The sequence below is a fragment of the Sminthopsis crassicaudata genome, chromosome 2 (assembly GCF_048593235.1).
Source record: "Sminthopsis crassicaudata isolate SCR6 chromosome 2, ASM4859323v1, whole genome shotgun sequence".
Classification (NCBI taxonomy): Eukaryota; Metazoa; Chordata; class Mammalia; order Dasyuromorphia; family Dasyuridae; genus Sminthopsis; species Sminthopsis crassicaudata.
In genome coordinates, this window is record NC_133618.1 from 274013230 (window position 1) to 274036331 (window position 23102).

Genomic DNA, 23102 nt, shown 5'->3' on the forward strand with positions numbered 1-23102 from the left:
TAAAGAAATGCAAATTAAAACAATTCTAAGGTACCACCTCACACCTCTCAGAATGGCTAAGATAACAGGAAAAAATAATGATACATGTTGGAGGGGATGTGGGAAAACTGGGACACTAATACATTGTTGGTTGGAGTTGTGAAATGATCTGACCATTCTGGAAAGCAATTCTAAACTGTCTGAAAGGCTATAAAAATGCGTACCCTTTGATTTAGCAGTGTTGCTTCTGTCTCTATCCCAAAGAGATCATAAAAGAAGAAAAAGGATCCAGGTGTGCAAAAATGTTTATAGCAGTTCTCTTTTATGTTGGCAAGGAAATGGAAACTCAGCAGATGCCCATCAATTGGGGAATGGATGAATAAGTTATAAAATATGAAAATAATAGAATGTTATTGTTCTATAAAAAATGATGAACAAGCCAATTTTAGAAAAACCTGAAAAGATTTACATGAATTGATGCTGAGCAAAACTAACAGAATCAGGAATACATTGTACATTGTACAAGATTGTGTGATTAATTATGAAAGACTTGATTCTCAGTGATTCAGTAATCCAAAGAAATCTCCAATAAATTTTGGATGGAAAACACAATCTGCATATAAGAGAGAGAACTATAGAGACTGAATCTAAGTCAATATATGCTATGTTCACTTTTTTTTTCCTTGGTTTTTTCCTCTCATGGTTTTTCTCTTTGTTCTGATTTTTCTCTCTCAACATGATTCATGAGGAAATATGTTTTTTAAAAAATGAATGTGTGTGTGTATGTGTGTGTGTGTGTGTAACAGAAGTGGAAATGGAATGTTTTATCTTAAAAAAGAAAAGGTTTTAAAATCTATTAAGTTTCTTTTGGACCAGATGGATTTGCAAGCAAACTCTACTAAACATTCAAAGAACAATCAATCCTAATACTACTTTAAACAAACATAGGTGGGGAAGCTAGATGGTACAGTGGAAAGAACAGCTGCCCTGAAGTCAAGAGGACTTGAGTTCAAACTGGATCTCAGACACTTAACACTTCCTAGCTGTGTGATCCTGGGCAAGTCACTTAGCCCCAGTTGCATCAGCAAAAATAAAAACAACAACAACAACAGAAACAACACAACAATAACAACAACACAAAAGAAACAGATAAAGAATGAGTCCTACCAAATTCCTTCTATGATACAAATAGGGTTTTGATACCTAAACCATGGGATGTATATCTTTTTTTTTTTTTTTTTTTTTTTTTGATGTTTATCTTAAAAAGAAAAGCTTTTAAAGCCTATTAAGTTTCTTTTGGACCAGATGGATTTACAAGCAAACTCTACCAAACATTCAAAGAAAAATTAATCCTAATACTATATAATATAAACTACTTTAAATAAACAAACAAACAGGTGGAACAGCTATATGGCACAGTGAATACAGCAGCTACAATGCAGTACTGATTCAATATTAGGAAAACTATAAGTATAACTTATCACATAAATAACAAAAACAACAAAAATCCTTTAACTGTGATTTTCTCAACAGATGCAAAAAACACTTCTGACAAAATATAACACTTATTCCTATTAAAAACACTAGGAAACAGAAATAAATTGAGAAAAGCAAGCATTATCTCTAATGAGAATAAATTAAAAGCCTGTCTAGTATGATAAAGGGTGAAACTTGAATGACCATTATCACATTATTCAATATTGTGCTGGAAATGCTAGCTACAGAAATAAGACAAAAAGAAAAAAAAGGGAGGGAAGGAGGGAAGGAGGGAAGGAGGGAAGGAGGGAAGGAGGGAAGGAGGGAAGGAGGGAAGGAGGGAAGGAGGGAAGGAGGGAAGGAGGGAAGGAGGGAAGGAGGGAAGGAGGGAAGGAGGGAAGGAGGGAAGGAGGGAAGGAGGGAAGGAGGGAAGGAGGGAAGGAGGGAAGGAGGGAAGGAGGGAAGGAGGGAAGGAGGGAAGGAGGGAAGGAGGGAAGGAGGGAAGGAGGGAAGGAGGGAAGGAGGGAAGGAAGGAAGGAAGGAAGGAAGGAAGGAAGGAAGGAAGGAAGGAAGGAAGGAAGGAAGGAAGGAAGGAAGGAAGGAAGGAAGGAAGGAAGGAAGGAAGGAAGGAAGGAAGGAAGGAAGGAAGGAAGGAAGGAAAAAGAAAAGAAAAGAAATTGAAGTAAATGAGGAAACAAAACTTTTTTTGCAGATGATACATTGGTTGGTATACTTAGAGAACCTGAGAGAATCTACTAAAACACTAGTCAACATAATTAACAAATATAGCAATGTTACAGGAGACTAAAATAAATACACAAAAATCATCAGCATTTCTATAGACTAACAAAACCCAGCAGGAAAAGATAAATTCCATTTAAAATAAATGAAGGCAATAGAAATATTTGGGAGTCTAGCTGCCTTTAGAAAACCCAAGAACTATATGACCACAATTGCAAAACACTTTTCACACAAATACAGATTTAAATAACTAGAGAAATATTAATTGGTAGGCCAATCCAATATAATACAAATGACAAATCTACCTAAATTTATTTACTTATCCCAGTGCCTTATCAAACTACCAGTTTTATTTGATAGAGCTAGAAAAAAAAATAAATAAAATTCAACTGGAAGAACAAAGGTCAAGAATATTGAGGCAACGATGGGGGAAAAAAAAAAGTGAAGGAAGGCAATGCAGTAGTACTAGATTTCAAACTCTTACAAAGTGATAATCATGAAAATAATCTGGTACTGGCTAAGAAACAAGAGTGTCAGATCAGTGAAAGGCAATACACAATAGGAAATGACAATAATCTAGTGTTTAATAAACCCAAAGATCCAAGCTTGGGGGAGGGGGCGGGGGGAGGATTCACTATGTGACAAAAATTGCTGAGAAAACTGCAGTTTTCTCTTGGCAAAAACTAGGTATAGACCAACATTTCACAATGTGTACACCAAAATAAGATCAAAATGGGTACATGATTTAGACATAAGGAATAATATCATAAAGAAATTAGCGAAGCATGGAAAATTCTACCTGTCAGATCCACAAATAAGGAAAGAATTTATGATCAAACAACAAAGAGGTTTGCAGGAAGTAAAACATAAAGCAATTTTGTACAAACAAAATAAATGCAGCCAAAACAAGAAAGAAAGCAGACTGTGGTATAAAATATACAGCAAGCTTTTCTGAAAGACCTCATTTTTCAAATACATGTCGAACAAAGTCAAATTTATAGAGTCGTTTTTGGTCAAAGGTTGTGAATAAGCAGTTTTCAGAAGAAGAAATCAAAGCTATCTATAATCATAGTTTAAAAAAAAAAATTAAAAAAAATAAAAAAAAAACCTCTAAATCAATCTTGATTAGAGAAATGGAAATTAAAACAATTCTGTGGTACCATATAGGAGCAGATAGGTGACACAGTGGATAGTGCACTGGGCCTGGAATCAAGAAGACCTGAATTCAAATATGACCTCAGACACTTAGAGGGAGGTAATCATTTAACCCCTCGATTTCTTCATCATTAAAATGAGCTGAAAAAAATGCTCAACTATCTTTGCCAAGAAAATCCCAAATGGGATCACAAAGCAGTAGATATAACTAAATAACAAACCAGTTTTTCCAATTTCATTTTCTTTAATGCCCATTCCACTTCTTCATGGAATATAATGTTTTGAGTTTTAAAATTATGAGCATAATAATACTGAAGATTATTAAATTTAATTAATTAAATTAAAATAAATCAATAAGAAAATTGGATTTGTTCCATTTCACCTCTAATTGTTCCCCCTCCACTCTATTAACATTATTTAGATGATCAGGCTTACCTAGGTGTCAGGCCAAACTTTTTACAGATTGGTTTTCCCTCCATCTTTTATTGTTTTGTGAGACTATTACACAGAATCTTCCCTCATTCTCCTCATAACATTTTACAAATAAGCTTACTCTTTAAAAGAATGTGCTGAACAACAAAATAGTTTGCTGGCTAGAACAATTTCTAGGCTTTTTTGTCCTCCTTGTTATGATGATTGCTTTTATCAATTAAACTTCTCTTTAGAAATGGCAAATAATCAGAGTCAAAATATTTACTTTTGCATATATCTCATAAATAATAGCCTGGGTAAAAGCTGTTGTAATAGCACAAAATGCTATCATTTCACCTTTTTTTTTCTTCTTTTTTTCTATCTGGAAATTAAACTTAACTTCAATAATCATGCCCAATGAGCTAAGATATATGAAATTTATATTTTAAAATAATGTTTAGTGCTCAAGATGTCCAGGTGAAAAGAAAATATATAACCAATAAGAGATTAGTTCACCAAAGTATAAATATTTTATGAAAGTGTTTTAAGTCCTTTTGTAAGGAAACTAGTAATACAATCTGTTTATAATTCAAAAGCCATCAAATTTTCATTCCAAATTTCATAGAGTGAAAGAAGCATTTCAACCTTAAACTTTCTTGAATTTATCAAAGATATGTACAATTTAAGTTAGGAAAAAAAAAAAAAAGCTAAGGTCTACAAACTTCTCTAAAAATTGATTACAGGAATTTTTTTTCCCTAAATTTTCTCAGATGATTGTTATCTTTTAGTTACTTTAGTCTGTTAGATATGTATTTACAAAAGACAAAAGAAAACAAATCTTGCCCTTTTAATTGACACAAAATGTCCACAGATAAAGGGAAAAAAGATAAGCTTTATCAACCTTAGAACACAAACTATTTCTTTCTAAAATAATGTGGAATTTTATGTGAGCCATTTCTTTTGTCTTTTCAACAAATAACTGGAAATTTTTATTTGGATACTACCTTCACAGTGCTATAATTCTGAAAATAAATCTTTGGTAACCTTTTATTTAAAAACTATGATTCTATAATAAAAATATAAAGGAATAAGTGATTCTTTCACATGAATTAAGATTTTTAAAAACTAAATAAAAAGAGTATAAAACAAAAACCCTGTAATATTTAAACCATTTCTTCTCAGATTTTGGTTTTCTTCAACAAGCATACAGTGAACTATTATTTTGATCAATGGATCATAGATTTAGTGCTGGAAGTAAACTTATAGATAAGATTTGGTGCATGCAACAGGTCTCAAACTTCATAGTCTCAGGATCCATTTATATATTCAAAAATTACTGAAAATCCTCCTCAAGAGTTTTTGTTTATATAAGTCATACCTATCAAAATATATACCATATTAAAAATTAAAACATTTTAACATTATTATAAAAAATAATTTTGACTTCAAGGATCTCAGAGATTTTTCACTTCACACTCTTGAGACCTAGTGATTTAGTTTAGCTCTCTCCCCAGATAAGGAAAATGAGACTCAAATTAATTAAATAATTTGCCCAAGGTTACATAAATAGTAATTAATACAGTCAGGATTTAAAATCAGATCTTCTGATTTCAAATCCAAACCTTTTCTATTACAACAGACTATTTATTAAAGAATGCCTTTTAGCATTGAGCTTACTAAAATTTTCCATGTCTACTCATAACTGCTATATTACAGGCCTCTTACAGCATTTCTTCCCTAAAGTTAGAATGAAAACCATAAAGTTTTTTCTTTCCTAGGTCTCCATAGAATATGCTAGCAAACTGACCTTAAATGAGCTTCTCTTATAGAATAAAGAAGTATTAGAAGTAGGAAAATGGGGAGAAATTTAATACCACAGGAATTTGGAAATTTACTATATTTCTAAAGACTCTCAGGAAAAGTAAAACCACAACCTCACTCATTAGGCCAATCCAGTGTTGAGAACACTGATGGAAAGCTCTCTTTTATCTCTAATTTTTTGTTAAATATAAGCTCCTTTCCTCCTCTTTTATCCTTTGGTGGGATAAAAAACAGCTGGTCACCATTTGTTCTTATACATCAATAAAAGCCATCTATCTAATAATACAAAATATTCCCATAATGGGTCAGACTAACAGCCCATTTAATTTAATTATTTTGTGTCTGATAGTAATACCAAAAAATAATTTGTGGGAGAGCATGATAATTTATATCCTCCTCAAACAAGGTCATATAGATATGCCAATTATAACTAACTGATTTATTTTTAGCCTAGAATCCAAAGAACTTATTTAAATTAATCTTAAGGTCACTTCAATTTTTTTTTTTGCTCCAATTACTTCTTTTATTAACTTATCTTATAAATTAATGTATTCTGTAAAGTAGTACTACTTCCTTTATTGGTCTAAATTTATATCTTTTAAGCTTTAAGGCTGTCCCTTCTTTGTAGGATACTAAGATTCTAAATAAGCTAAATAGCTAAATAAGCTAAGCTAAATAAATTTTCTCACTATTTATTAGAAATAATTCCAAATTATGAATACATCCAGCCATTCTGGAGAATGATTTGGAACTATGCTCAAAAAGTTATCAAACTATGCATACCCTTTGATCCAACAGTGTTACTACTGGGCTTATATCCCAAAGAGATTTTAAAGAAGGGAAAGGGACCTGAAAGTGCAAGAATGTCTGTGGCAGCTCTCTTTGTAGTGGCCAGAAACTGGAAACTGAGTGAATGCCCATCAATTGGAGAATGGCTGAATAAATTGTGGTATATGACTATTATGGAATATTATTGTTCTGTAAAAATGACCAGCAGGATGATTTCAGAAAGGCCTGGAGAGACTTACATGAACTGATGCTGAGTGAAATGAGCAGGACCATGAGATCATTATATACTTCAACAACAATACTGTATGATGATCAATTCTGATGGATGTGGCCATTTTCAACAATGAGATGAACCAAATCAGTTCCAACAGAGCAGTAATGAATTGAACCAGCTACACCCAGCAAAAGAACTCTGGGAGATGATTATGAACCACTACATAGAATTCCCAATCCCTCTATTTTTGTCTGCCCGCATTTTGGATTTCCTTCACAGGCTAATTGTACACTATTTCAAAGTCCAATTCTTTTTATATAGCAAAATAGGTGTATGGACATGTATACATATATTGTATTTAATTTATACTTTAATATATTTAACATGTATTGGTCAACCTGCCATCTGGGGGAGGGGGGAGGGGAAGGAGGGGAAAAGTTGGAACAAAAAGTTTTGCAATTGTCAATACTGAAAAATTACCCATGCCTATATCTTCTAAATAAAAAGCTATAAAAAAAAAAGAAAGAATTTCAAATTCGCCTTTATTTTCAAGAATTTTCAATTTCAATGAATTTGAAAGAATTTTCAAATTCGCTGTTTCAGTCTTATTTGACACACTGTGACTCCGTTTGGAGCTTTTTTTTTTTTTTAAACAAAGTTACTGTAGTGTTTTGCCATTGCCTTCTCAGTTCATTTTACAGATGAAAAAACTGAGGCAAGAAGAGTGCCCAGGGTCACACAGCTAGGCTGTGTCCAAGATTGATTTGAAGTCAGATCTTCCTAATTCCAAGCCCAATATTCTATTCACCACAATACCCAACAGCCCACTGCAAGTTCACCTCACCCACTGTCTTAATATTGTTGCAGATTTCAAGCAAAAGCAGATTTTTCAGCCCTTGTCTATCCAAATTAAAGAATCAAAGAGATCAATGAAATGGGAATGCAACTAAAAAAACTAGAAAACCATAAATTTAAACACCAAAATAGAAATTCTGAAAATCAAAGAGATTTCCAATTGAAAATTTTAAAATTTTTATTAGATTATTCTTACATAACTAAAACTCTATACTTCCTTAATCATTTTCACTGCCCTTCTCTGAACATTTTTTTAGTACTACTTGTCTATTAAATGCAACAATCAGAGAGCTGCAAATAGAATTATAAGAATAGGATAAAGTTGCTTACTTTGTTTCTAAATAATCTTCCTAATGATCTTCAACACTGTGTTCTTTTTTGTCTAAAATAGTATATTGCTAGCATATCACAATATCCTAGTTATATAAAAGTAATAAAACCAGAGACTAGCTGATTTGTGAGGAATTTTTCAAAAGTCATCAAGTTCAACCTTTTTCCAAAGCATGAAGCTAAATCTATAATTTAATCCCAACAAGTGGTCATCAAGTCTATCAAGGCTCTATTTAAAGATCTCCAGTGAACAGGACTTCAGTAACCTATCCTACCACAACCTATTCCATTTTGACCTTGATTCATTAGTCTAATTTTTGAAAGTTTTCTTTCATACTTTCTTTCATTTCTTTCATACTTTCTTTCATACTTTCATACTTTCTTTCATTTCTTTCATACTTTCATTTTCTTTCATTTCTTTCATACTTTCATACTTTCTTTCATTTCTTTCATACTTTCTTTTCATTTCATTCTTTCATACTGAAATTTTTGAAAGTTTTCTTTCATACTGAACCTAAATTCACCACTGGAGTTGAAAAAAAATCACCAAGCAAAGTACCATAAAGGAAGAAGGAAAGAGTTCTGGGCAGAGTCTTCAGGGGATGATACCCATACTTAGTGGATATGACCTGGATAAAGATACTGCAAAAGAGATGAAAAAAGATTAGAAGAAGAAGAGATTTGAGGCAGGAAGACCCACCAGTAGGCTTTTGTTATAATCCTCCAAGCATAAAGTGATAATGAAGGTCTGCACCAGAACAGTGGCAGTATCAAAAGAGAGAAGAGGATATTCAAGAGATGTTGCAAAGATGATAATAACAAGCTTGGCAACAAATTGGATATGGAGTGTGAGAGATAGGGAGAAGTCCAGCACTACTCCTAGGTCTCAAATCTGAGGGACTAGGAAGACTGTGGTGCCCTCATTAATAAAAAGGAAGGTGGGGGAGGGGGAAATTTAGAAGTAAAAAAAGACTAGTTCTGTTTAGGACATGCTGAGTTTAAGATATCTAGTGGACATCTAGTTTAGAGTGTTTAAAAGGCAACTGAAAATGCAAGAATGAAGGTCAGGAGAGAAGTTAGAATAGGATGGGTAGATCTGAGAATCATCAACACAGAAGTTTTAATTAAAGCCATGGGAGCCAGTAAGATGACCAAGTAAAGTAATATAAAAAGGTAAGAGAAAGGGCTTAGAAGAATCCTATGGGACACCTATGGGGAGAAGATGCACCCTAAGGCAAAATTAGTAAAGAAGAATGAGGAAAGGTATAACAAGTAGGAGGAAACCATTAAGAGAAAGTATTAAAAAGGTGATGTGTCAAACATTTAAGAAAGAGGTGAAAAAAGATGAAGATTGAGAAAAAGACCATTAGATTTCACAATCAAAACAGTGCCTTAGTATCTCTTATCATAACTGGTCTAAATTCATTAAATTATACTCTTAAGAGTCTTTTTATCTAATTAATATCATGGAAATGTCCAAATGTTGAAATCTACTTTTAGTCATTCTAGAACCAGCTTTATAGACATTATGTTATCAGTTCTTGATCCCTTACAAATAGTATTTTTCCAATTACGCTCTCTCACATAGCACGACTTTAAATATTAATGTTTAATATTTAAACCTCAAGGATCCATGATTTTATTGGCAAAAATACACTATCCATCCTCACAGATTGCAGTCCCCTTTATACCTTAATAGATGATTTTGGGTACAAAAAAAAAAAAAGAACTACTTAGTAATTAACCTTTCAGCAATGGGAAGTCTTTTTTGACACAGAATGACTTGCCAGAGTTTATAATCCCACTAACATAACCTCTGGAAAATTAAGAATATCTCAGCACTATGACGACACATAAAAGTAATATACCCTTATTTACTAAAGTCTCTCAATATTCGAAATAATTTATAATACCAAAATGGATCCCAGAAGAAGTGTGGAGAATACACCATAACAAATCTTCCAACTCTTAATTTCTAAAATACATGTGTGTGTGTGTGTGTGTGTGTGTGTGTGTGTGTGTGTGTGTGTGAAATCATATTTGGGAGCTTGGTCTAAAACTCCTAAAGGGAAAACAACAATTAGCAAATTATTTAATTTGGAACAGTTAGTAGTTCTACTATGAAGAATAATCAAATGAATTATTATTATTCTAGACAATTCAACTGAAAATACAGTATAACTATGCTCTCTTATCCCCCCTCCCACAATTTCTTCACCTAAAATAAAAGCAAGACAAGTATAATTTACATTGTGAAATTCAAGCACTTTTATGACTACAAGGCAGGCAGGATTATAGTGAAGTAGACATCAGGTTCAAACAAATTTGCTTTTATTCCCTCTTTATTAATATTTGTCCAAGTTTAGCATTAGCTCCAATAATAACCTTCAGCCCTTTGTATTTCCACATCTCAAAAATCAATTCTAGTTAAGTTTCCCTATCTATCAGCTGAATGAGCCAAATGGTTTACATTCATATCTATAAATTGTACTCACCATTGGAGCTTTCACAGGGGCTCTGTGGACTGTGGTCAACTGCTTTCTCAAGCTGCTGGGCCTTTACTTCACTTCCAAATTCCTCTTCAGTATCCATTTGTGAATGTTTTATTAACAATTTATCTGCTTTCTCTGGAGACTGTGGCAGCTGTTTCTCCTGTTCAGTTCTCAGTACATCATCTATTCTTTCTAAAGAAATTGAAGTTTGATGAGGGTTCTCCTTTTCAGTTGGTGATTTCAGACCTCCTTCAGATTCTTGGCTCTTCTCTCCCTTAGCATCTGGATTGCTCTTAGTACATGATTCTATTCCTGGATCAATATCCACACAAGAATGGATATCTTCGTGTCCCTCTTTTCCCACAAAAGACTGAGAGGGAACATCAGTTGGGGACTCACCTTTTGTGACTCTCTCTTCTATAATGACACCACCACCTTCTAAGGTGGTCTCCTTCCAAGCTTCTTGTTCTTTCTGTTCTAATTCTTCTTCATATACTTGCAGTTTTTTTGGCGAATCACTACCACTAGCACTGGTATTAACTTCCATGACTTTTTGGCACTCTTGATTTGGAATTTTCTCTTGAAGGCATAGTCCTGGTGATTGAGTCTGAGTCAGACAAAGATGGATTGGACTACTCTCTGTCTTTTCTTTCTCTTCTTTCTGTTCTTCCTCTTGAGTTTCACAAGGGGTTTCAGGAATTTCTTCAACCTCAGAAACTGAAGATTTCTCCTCTGTATGATATTCTTTAGCCTCCATAGAGACCTCCTGATCTAAATCATTTAAGTGAGCCTCAGCCGGAAGAGCCTCAGATGAAAGAGCTTCAGATGGAAGAGCCTCAGATGGAAGACTCTCAGATGGAAGATCCTCAGAAAGAAGTACTTGGCTTCCTGAATCACATGTAAAATCAATGCAAACATGTTCCATCTCTTCTCTGGTTTTGCATTCAGTAGCTGAAATGTTAATTTCATTTGTAATTTTTACATCATCTTCTGTGTTTTTACAGTTTTCATTCAGCTCTTCTTGACTGCCTTTTGTTTGGTTCACTTGTGTAGTAGAATTTTCTGTGGAATAAAATTTAGACTCCAGAGTTTGAGATATAGGTTCAGTATCTTCAATCGGTGTGTTTTTACTATCTTCATCAATTTGCTGAGAGCTCAAACTCTCCATCTTTGTAGACTGACTACAATCACTAGCAGAAAGCACCAATTTACAAGATTCTGCTGTCAGTGATTGTCCAAGATCCTCAGTGGGATTCTCTTCCTCAGTCTGTGAGGTCTTAGAGCACTCTACTGTGAAAGAGGAATTGCATCTGTCTTCAGTATTCTTTTCTTCATTTGGTCCCTGCTCCAAACTTGGAGATGGAATAAAAATATCCTAAGAAAAAGTAATAAACATTATCATTTTTTCTTCACATTCATATTTCTTTATTCACCTGTAATTCACATTAGAAATCTATATCCCTTTTATTCAAACTAGGAACCAAAACACTAAGTCTAGAAAAAAATCTCAGATTGTTATATTACCAGTCTTTTTTAGCAGAACAAAAAACTTAGTTCCCCCAAAATGCTGAAATTCCACAAGTGAAAATTATACTACTCTGAGAAGACAACACAGTCCAGAGATGTGGCTCAGTGAAGCAAAGTTCTAATAAAAATAGGGACCATACAAGAGAGATAGCTAATTAAATACCAAATGCCTTTCAAACTTCAATAATATTCATGAGCTTGGCGTACAAAATTTCTTCAATGAGAATTAACTCATTCAATCCATAAATTGGGAATTTCTATATTAGTAACAGCATTTCAAACAGAGTAGAATTTAGTGAATTCTGGATGTCATAACAAGTACTACTAGTCAATTAAGTCCATTTCATCCCTTGGTCATTTTTGGTCTTCATGATCCCATGAGGACAACACATCAGTGCTACAGTATAAAATTTAGCTGAGCTTCAGGAGCACTGTGAATGAGGAATAACTGTGAACCGCAAAATACCACCCAGGATTAAATCTACATGAGTCAACATCCAGGGTCAAGTTTAATCCAGACCAGCCACTATCCAAAGTACTCACAATCAAACAGTAAGTGTCAGTCTAATAAATATTTATTAGACAGAGCTGAACAGACTTTCAATTAGCCACATTTTACCTCTCTTTGTCAACAAATTAAAATGCATATTAATCACAAAGTGCCAAAGTCATTTGTATTTTATCAAAAACTTTCACCATCTCTAGAAGAGAATAATGATATAGTCATACAGTACTTTATAAATCACAAAGTACTACTGCAAAAAGCACTGCAAAATAACTACTGTGCTAATTTCATTTTTTTATAACTATCTGAATTCAAATGATCTTGATTCAGTAGCCTGAGTTACATATGGAAAGAAAAAATGAGCCCCCCCAAAAAAAGTTGGCCTTTTAATTAATAACAAAATAAATTCTGCAAATACTGAAATAAAAATATAGGTGTGTATGTGTATACATATGTATATGTGTGTGTGTATATATATATGTGTGTATATGTATATGTATCATACACATATATATACACACACACATATATATGTATACATATACTTCAAGAAATTCATTCTGTCTCTATAGTTTTGCATCTTTGTTTTTTCACTGTTTTTCCACTGGTCTACACAAGATGAAGTCCCTTCAATAAAATACACATCTTTATGTAATTTCTAATAGCAGAATTGGAATTCCTTTCTATGAGTTGTCCCATTCTTGCCACTTCTTGATTGCTAATTTAAATATAAAGTCTTATTATAATATCTGCAAAGTAAAATGCATGAAATACTAAGAGCAGAGGTTCTTCTAGAAACACTAAAATAACTCTTCCATAAATTTGTGAGAGAATAAGCACTTAAATTGAACAGACTGATAGATTAAATTGAGAACCTTTATTTTTATATTTCATGACTTAAAGCATTAAAATTTAAAAGCTGTACCAATTAAGGCACTGAACTGTTAAGTGTTTATCTCCATGAAAATATGCACATTAACTATATGCACATATCTTATTTTCCCCTAACTCCATCCCAACCACCCCAAAGCATGATGGTCTAAAAATGATTCACATGGTGAAACAAATGGGAATAAGCAGCCCCTGGAAATACTTACATGAGAAAAGTCAGGCTGTGATGGGACAGAAAGTGGCTCAGAAGTGAAGAGAGGTGTGCTCTGTGATACAGGTGTTGAGGCTTGAGGGAGCACTGTCGGTTCAGGGGGAGGATTTTCTACCTCCATTGCTTCTTCTTCCAGGGAGTTCTTTAGAACATCATCTTCCACCTCAGGCATTGCTGACATATCCATTGGCTCATCTGATTGTAAAAAAGAAAAACACTGCAAGAGTCAGTTACCAATTGATGCAATTGTTATTATTCCACCCCAAGTTTAGGATAGGAGTAACTCAACCTGCTAACATGTTGTGTGCCACAAGACACTCCCCTTCCTCAATGTATATTAACCCCATTTGATAAAAGAAAAACTTAAAACACTCTTGTGCCTGGTAGTTAGTATTTGTATTGTGAGAACAAACAAAAAATGTAGAGGCAAAATGACTGGAATTTCCACCAAGATGAAAAATATACATTCCTTTAAAAATTTAATTGGAAATCAAAGTAGTATTAACTAAAAATAAACTCTTACTTTGTGCAAGTTTAAAAAGTTAAAATGAATTTTAATGAAGGCATTCCCAGTCTGGGGGAATATTTTGCCTAAAAATGCATCTCTTAAGAGTATCCTATTTGTACATCTATGTAAACTGCCAAGCATTTTGAAGAATGGCAAACAAGTTTACTATTCTTCAAACTGGACACCTATATACCATGATGACATTTTTTCATGACGACAGAAAAAAACACAGGTATAAAAACATTATTACATAAGAGAAATATTAACTCTATATGATTCAAAATACAGTGTAAACTTTACCTATTACATAATAGAGAAAAGTACCTATTGGTGTTTTATCATCATTTCCCAGAGTTCCAAGTCACTGAGATGGATGTAGCAATAACTGTCAGACAAATTACAAGAAGAAAGGCCATTCTGTCCTTATTGTGTAACATGATTGTGTTAGACCAAAAAAAGAACTTAAGTAGAACAATAACTCTTGATATTTACTTTAAAAAAAAAAAAAAACATTTACTTTCCTCTTTCTCTTCTTCCTAATCAATCTTCAAAAAATGATCATTTTTATCCTAGTTGTTGCCTAACCTGAACTGCTCTAGAACCTTGCTCAGCAATCCAGTTACATATTCCTTCTAAAATCTACCCTTGCTAAACAGTATTGCTATACTACTAAATCCCAAAGAAATGTCAAGTCATCCTAGTCTCAAAACATAAACATTTATTAAGTAACTTCCAAATACAAGACACTATACCAGCCACCAGAAATAAAGACAGCAGTGACAAAATTTCAGGGTTGGAAGGGACCACAGAAGCTATCTAGTTCAATTCATGCCTCTAGAGAATTCCTAAAAGACACTGAAATGGTCATCTAGTTTTCAGTTGAAAATCCATAATGACAGAAGATCTTGAATTAGTCCATTACATTTTTAGAAGGCTTTTAGGGAAATAAATTTTTTTAAATAAAGCTTTTTATTTTTCAAAAACATATGTGTGGACAATTCTTCAACATTAGCCCTCGAAAAACCTTGTGTCCCAATTTTCCCTCCCTTCCCCCACACCCTCCCTTAGATGGCAAGTAATCCAATATATGTTAAACATGGTAGAAATATATGTTAAATCCAATATATGCATACATATTTATGCAAATATTATACTGCACAAGAAAAAAAGAGAAGCAAAATAAAATGCAAACAAACAATAATAGAAAGAGTGAGAATACTATATTGTGTTCCACACTCTGTTCCCATGGTTCTCTCCCTGAGTGGAGATGGCTCTCTTCATCACTGAACAAGTGGAACTGGTTTGAATCATCTCATTGTTGAAGAGCCGCGTCCATCAGAATTGATTGTCATATAGTCTTGTTGTTGTTGTGTATAATAGTCTCCTGGTTCTACTCATTTCACTTAGCATCAGTTCATGTAAGTCTCTCCAACCCTCTCTGAGATCATCCTGATGGTCATTTCTTACAGAACAACAGTTATTCCATAGCATTCATATACCATAATTTATTCAGCTATTCTCTAATTGAAGGACATTCACTCAGTGTACAGTTTCTTGCCACTACAAAAAGGACTGCCACAAATATTTTTGCACATGTGGACCCTTTCTCTCCTTTAAGATCTCTTTGGGATATCAGCCCAGTAGTAACACTGCTGGGTTAAAGGTTATGCATAGTGTGATAACTTTTTGAGCATAGTTTCAAATTGGTCTCCAGAATGGTTGCATCCATTCACAATTCCACCAAAGTATTAGTATATTAGTAACACTGTATTAGTGTCCCATTTTTCCCACACCTCCTCCAACATTCATCACTATCTTTTCCTGTAATCTTAGCCAATCTGAGAGGTATGTAGTGGTATCTCAGTTGTCTTAATTTGCATTTCTCTGATCAATAGTGACTTAGATCACTTTTTCATATGACTACAAATAGTTTCAATTTCTTCATCTGAAAATTGTCTGTTCATGTCCTTTGGCCACTATCAATGGAGAATGGCTTAAATTCTTATAAAGTTAAGTAAATTCTCTATATATATTTTAGAAATGAAGCTATGAATATAAAAATGTTTTCCCAATTTACTGCTTCCCTTCTAATCTTGTCTGCATTAGTTTTTTTGGGTTTTGTTTTTTTTTGAGGCTGGGGTTAAGTGACTTGCCCAGGGTCACACAGCTAGAAGTGTTAAGTGTCTGAGATAAAATTTGAACTCAGGTCCTCCTGAATTCAAGGCTGGTGCTCTATCCACTGAGCCACCTAGCTGCCCCTGCATTAGTTTTGTTTGTACAAAAATTTTTAAACTTAATATAATCAAAATTTTCTATTTTGTGCTCAATAATGATCTCACGCAAAGTTCTTTGATCACAAATTCCTTCCTCCTCCTTCTGGGAGGTAAATTATCCCTATGTTCTTCTAATTTGTTTATAATATCCTTCTTTCTATCTAGATCAAGAACCTATTTCGACCTTATCTTGGTATATGATATTAGGGGTGGGTCAATGCCTAGTTTCTGCCATACCAGTTTCCAATTTTCCCAGCAATTTTTGTTAAATAGTGAATTCTTATCCCCAAATCTGGGGTGTCTGGGTTTGTCAAACACTAGATTGCTATGGGAAATATTTTAAAGTAGCAATGTAGAAGTCATGGCATTTGCCAGACCTCAAACTACATTATGAAGCAATAAAAAACAATTTGGTACTAGCTAAGAAACAGAAAAGAATATTGGGGGCGGGGGGAAGAGGAAGCAATTGAAAATAGTAATCAGTAAGATGAGAGGAAAGATAATAACGATACATGTTGGAGGGGCTGTGGGAAAAGTGGAACACATATATTAATGCATCGCTGGTAGAATTGTAAACTGATCCTGAAATTCTGGAGAACAATTTGTAGTTATGACGAAAGGGCTATAAAACTGTGCATACCCTTTGATCCAGCAGTGTCACTCCTGGGTACATATCTCAAAGAGATCATAAAAGAAGAAAAGGACCCACAAATATTTGTAGCAACTCTTTTTGTGGTAACAAGGAATTGAAAATTGAATGGATATCCATCAATTGGGGAAAAGCTGAATAAGCTGTGGCATATGAATGTAATGGAAAACTACTGTTCTGATTTCAGAAAAGCCTGGAAAGACTTACATGGATTAATGCTAAGTGAAGAACAAGAGAACGTTGTATACAGTAACAACAGGATAATGTGGTGATCAACTGTGATGGACTTGGCTCTCTCTCAATAATGAGCTGATCCAAGACAATTCCAATAGAAATGTGATAGAAAATGCCATCCACATCCAGAGAAAGAAAATATTTCAACAGCATACTATTTTCACTTTTTTTTTTCTTTTTCATGGTTTATATGGAAATATACTTAAAAGGATTGTACATGTATAATCTATATCAGATTTCTTGCAATCTTTGGGAGGGGAGGAGGTAGAGAGGGAGGGACAAAAAATTTCCTAACTCAAAATCTTACAAAAATGAATGTTGAAAACTATCTTTACATGTAATTGGGAAAATAAAATACAACTGAAAATTTTTTCTTTAATTAAAAAAAAAGAAAACAGTAGCCAAGAGTTTGTGATAAATTCAAGAACATAAATCACTTGTTAGATGAAGGACTCCCTATTTGACAGAAGTTCTAGGAAAACCACAAAGCAGTTTGGCAAAAATTAAGTTTAGAATAATATTTTATACTATATACTGATATAAACTCAAAATGGATATGCACCTCAATTATAAAAGGTTAGATTATTTTTTAAATTTATTTTTATTAAAGCTCTTTAATTTTCAAAACATATGCATGGATAATTTTTCAACATTAACCCTTGCAAAAACTTCTAATTTTTTCCCTCCTTCCCCCATTCCCTCCCCTAGATGTAAAGTAATCCAATATATGCTAAAAATATATGTTAAATCCAATATACGAGTATGTATTTATACAATTATCTTGCTGCACAAAAAAAAAAAAAAATCAGATCAGGGGAAAAAATGAGAAAAGAAAATAAAATAAAACCAAACAACAACAATAAAGAGTGAAAATGCTAAGTTGTGATCCATACTCAGTTGCCACAATCCTCTTTCTGGGTATAGAAAACTCTCTTCATCAAGATCATTGGAACTGGCTTGGATCATCTCATTGTTGAAAAAAGCCACATCAGAATTGAATATCATATAATTTTGTTGCTATGTACAATGATCTCCTGGTTCTGTTCATTTCACTTAGCATCAGTTCATGTAAATTTCTCCAGGCCTCTCTGAAATCATCCTGCTGGATTGTTTTTTTATAGAACAATAATATTCCATAACATTCATATACCATGATTTATTCAGACACTCTCCAACTGATGGGCATACACTCGGTTTCCAGTTTCTTGACACTACAAAAAGGGCTGCCACAAACATTTTTGCACATGAGGGTCCCTTTCCCTCAAAAGGTTATATTCTTTAAAAAAAAAAAAAAAAAAAAAAAAAAAAAAAAAAAAAGAGGAAAGTGGAAAGAGGAATTTTTCACAACTATAGTAAGAGGGGAATTTGTTAGTCAAGCAAAAAATAGAAGACGACATAAAAGGCAAAATGGACAATTTCAACTGTGGAAAATTTTAAAGATTTTGCATAGAACCAAAAAGTAATAAGTTAAAGACCTAAGGAAAACTTTTAAAAAATTAAAAATGAGAGGTCTCTAGCATTTATTAAATTGCAACAGGAAGGAATTTATATACTTCTAAGCTATATATAGGACCCTTCCCAAAACTAATCATGTATTGGATCATAAAGAGCTGAACAAAAATATAGAAAAGCAGAAACATTGAACACATAATTTACAGATCTATTGCTGTAAAAGTTATAATCAATATAAGTTCTTTAAAGAAAACATTTAAAAATAACTGCAGACTAAATAATTTTTAAAAACGAGTCAGAGGACAAATTATGAAATTATATAAGTGACAACAAAATTTCATTTTATTTAAATAAAATGATAATACGCACAAATTTATAGCATGCAGGGAAAGACAATGGAGTCCAAGTGCTCCAGATTTCTCCCACACAAAATTGTGCCACAGGGTGAAGACAGATGAAAGATAAGACAGAATAGGGGTCTTCTTATAATAAGGATGAACCACCTTTTTTCTGTCAAGGGCTATTTGGATATTTATAACATCATTCATGGGCCTTACAAAATTATCAACTTAAATAACCCAAGCAATAGGAGGTTGTTGGCTTCAAAGGATCAGCTCAAATGATTTCTTGGGCCTTAAATGGCCCTCAGGCTGGATGTTCCCCACAAAAGTCCTAGGACAGAGAAGCACTAAAGACCCCAGGAGTCAGTATCCCAAAGAAATCATAAAGGAGGGGAAAAGACCCACATGTACAAAATGTTTGTGGCCTATTTTTGAAGTGGCAAGAAACTGGAAATTGAGTGGATGCCCATTAATTGGAGAATGGCTAAATAAATTATGGAATATATGTATAATGAAATATTATTGTTCCATAAGAAACAATGAACAGGCTGATTTCAGAAAAGCCTGGAAAGACTTACATGAACTAATGCTAAGTAAAGTGAGCAGAACTGAGAGAACACTGTAGACAGTAACAAGATTATATGATGATCAATGGTGATGGACTTGGCTCTTTTCAATAATGATCTAAGACAGTTTCAATAGACTTGTGATAGAGAGAGCCATCTGCATCCAGAGAGAGAACTATGGAGACTGAATGTGGATAAAAGCATAGTATTTTCAACTTTTTTTATTGTTACTTGTTCACTTGGTTATTTTTCTCTCTTGTGTTTTTTCCCCTTTTGATCACATTTTTCCTGTGTACCATGACAAATATGGAAATACATTTAGAAGAATTGCACATGTTTAATGTATCTCAAATTGCCTGCTGGCTTTAGGAAGGAGGATAAAGGGAGAGGACTTGAAACATTTTAAACACAAGGTTTTTCAAAGGTGAATGTTGAAAACCAATTTTGCATATATTTGGAAAAATAAAATACTATTCAAAACTCAAACAACAAACAAAAAAAAAGGATATACTCCAGAACAGAGGTTTAAATAGTATAAAATATATACACATTCAGGATAGCTTTATGAAACAGCAAACTGGGAGCCCTGCAGCTAGCCTAGGGTATAGAGACAGCCTCAAGTTGAACTTTCACCTCCTTGACAGCACTGGGAGTAGGGGGTCTGAGTTTGGGAAGATTGAGGGAACCTCTTTTCATAAGGAATGCCAAGCCCACCTGTGTTGCTGAAATGTGGGCTTGGATAAAAAGGAACCAACACACCCAGTGAGTATATAAATAGTAGAGCCAAGAGAAGCACCATCATCCCCACCCCAGGACAAAAGGGTTTTGCACTTATAAGTTCTTATTTATTTAAAAAAAAAAAAAAATGAGCAAAGGAGAAAGAACTCAACAATAAAACAACAATAAAAAGTTACTGTGAGAATAGGGAAAACCAGGAAAACCACCTTCAGAGGATACCAAAGTAAAAAACCCAATTTATGGTATAACTCAAAAAAAGACTTTAAAAAATCAAATGAGACTGAGGAAAAACAAACAAACAAACAAAAAAAAAAAAAAAAAAAAAAAAAAAAAAACAAGATTATGAAAGAAAGTCAACCAACTAGAAAAGGAGATCCAGAGTCTTAAAGAAGAAAATGATTCTTTGGAAATTAGAATTGGGCAAGGGGAAGCCAGTGAAATTTAAGGGATAAAGAAGTAATAAAACAAAATATAAAAATTAAAATATGAGAAAGTAGAAGAAAATGTGAAACACCTTACAATAAAAACAACAAATCTGGAGTACAGATCAAGAAGAAAAAATAAAAAATAATTGGACTACCTGAAAGCTGTGATCCAAAAATAAAAAAAGCCTTGACACAATAATACAGAAAATAGTTAAAGAAAAGTGTTCTGAAGTTATAGAGGGAAAGTAGAAATAGAAAAAATCCACCAATCACCACCTCAAAAAGATCCACAAGGAAAATATGTAGGAATATCATTGATAAATTTCAAAATCCCAAGATCAAAGAGAAAATTTTACAAGCAGCAACAACAAAAAATTTAAATATGCTGGAGCTAAAATAAGAATTGCACAGGACTTATCATCAGCTACAATAAAAAAACCACAGGTCCTAGAATACTAAATATCAACAATCAAAAGAACTGGGATTGAGGATGAAAATATTATATCCAGCAAAATTAAATATGTCGAACAAAAAAAAAAAATGATATTCAGCAACAAACTGTCAGATTTTCAAGTTTAAAACAAACCTGAACCCAAGAAAACCATATTCCTATGACTGATATTACTTAACTGGGTAGTCCAAAAGAAAAATTGGAGTGATGCTGAGCATGATGTGACTCTTAAAAAGCAAAACTGTCTAGGGAAAGGTAAAAACAGTAAGTATGCTATACAAATAGAGTCCAATAGCAAGAACTTACCCAGCAGAATTAGAAGGGGAGGACAGCTGGTAGTTCTGAAAACTTACTCACATCGGGAATGGTTAAATGGAGAAATGTGGTGGGGAGAGTACACACACACACACACACACACATATACAAGGGTATAACAAAAAAACAAAAGAAGAAGAAGGAGGAGGATATAGCGCCCTCCAAAATCTATAATAAATAAAGCGGGAAGGAATAAAATGAGGTGGGTTATATAAAGGTGTGTAGATTAATAATGCAAATGGTTTAGGGAAGAGTTAAGATTAGGGTTAAAACTAAAAAAAAAAAAAAAAAAAAAATCATTTGAAGAAAAATTTGGTCATTTGGGGAGGAGAGGGGAAAAAAGGGGATCTAGCAGTACCAGATCTCTAGCTATAGTCTAATGTAGTAATCATGAAATCCATTTGATTAAGGGAGGGAAAAAAAGTTGACCAATGGAACAGATTAGGTAGACAACATAAAAAAAACCTTTCCTTGGGGAAAGGTCTTGTTATTTGATAAAAACTGTTGGAAGAATTAGGAATCTGGCAAAAATTAGATTTTTATCAATACTTTATACCTTGCATCAAATTAAGCTCCAAATGGATATATAATATTTTTTTTTAATTTATTTTTTATTTCCTGAGGCTGGGGTTAAGTGACTTGCCCAGTATCACACAGCTAGGAAGTGTTAAGTGTCTTAGATAAGATTTGAACTCAGGTCCTCCTGAATTCAGGGCTGGTGCTCTATCCACTGCGCCACCTAGCTGCCCCCGATACATAATATTTTTAAAAGTCACATTAAAAACAAATTAGAACAACAAGGAGAAAAAATACCTTTCCTACTTACAAAAAGGAAAAGAGCTCATAATTTTAAAACTGATTGAAAGGATCACATAAAGTTAAATGGATGATTTTGATCATATAAAATTAAAATTTTTTTTGTATAACAAATCTAATATAATAAAAATTACAAGGGAAAATGGGAAACTGGAAAAACAAAAAACCTTGCTACAAGTATCCCTGATAAGGGTGTCATTTCCAAGATAGCTAAGGAAGCAATTTAAATTTATAACACTAAATACCATTCTCTAATTGATATTTAGTTTAAAAACAGAAGCAGAAATTTTCAGAGGAAGAAATTCAAGCTATCAACAATCCTAACAATTAGAGAAATGCAAATTAAACATATTGAAGATCCTGCCCATACCTAGAGTGGTAAACAGTTAAAAGAAGAAAATGACAGATGTTGAAAGGACTATAGGAAAACAGAAATGCAAATACACTATTGGTAGAGCTGCAAATTTATGCAATCATTCTAGGTAGCAATTTGGAACTAAGTCCAGAAAATTACCAAACTGTGTGTACTTTCAACCCACCATTCAACCCACCAACCCAGCTATAACACTACTACATAGTCCTATAATCCCAAAGAAATCAAAGAAATAGAAAAGGGATTTCTATATGTACAAAGATATTTATAGCAGCTCTTTTGATGGTAGCCAAAAACTAGAATCTGAGGAGGTATCTTCCTATTGGAGAGTAGTGAAACAAACTGTGTTATATAAATGTGATAGAATATTATATCCTAAGAAATGATAAAATAGTCAATTTCAGAGGAAACTGGAAAAGCATTTATGAATAATGCAGAATAAAGCTAATATAATGAGAATGATTCATATGGTAATAACATTATATAGAAGAGCCCCTTTGAAAGACTAGAATTCTGATCAACGTAATGACAAACCGTAAGTCCAAAACAATGACCTTGATTTCT

At 33.3% G+C, this 23102-nt stretch overlaps 1 protein-coding gene across 4 annotated transcripts in view; it reads right to left on the reverse strand.

Moving 5' to 3' along the window:
• TP53BP1 (tumor protein p53 binding protein 1) overlaps positions 1-23102 on the reverse strand; it is a 125678-nt gene that overhangs the window by 82749 nt on the left and 19827 nt on the right. For all 4 annotated transcript variants that reach the window (XM_074289426.1, XM_074289425.1, XM_074289423.1 and 1 more), the window contains exons 11-12: positions 13393-13592; positions 10267-11638 (exon numbers count right to left, since the gene is read on the reverse strand). In XM_074289426.1, the coding sequence (XP_074145527.1) occupies positions 10267-11638; positions 13393-13592 (1572 nt within the window). The remainder of the gene's footprint in view (positions 1-10266; positions 11639-13392; positions 13593-23102) is intronic.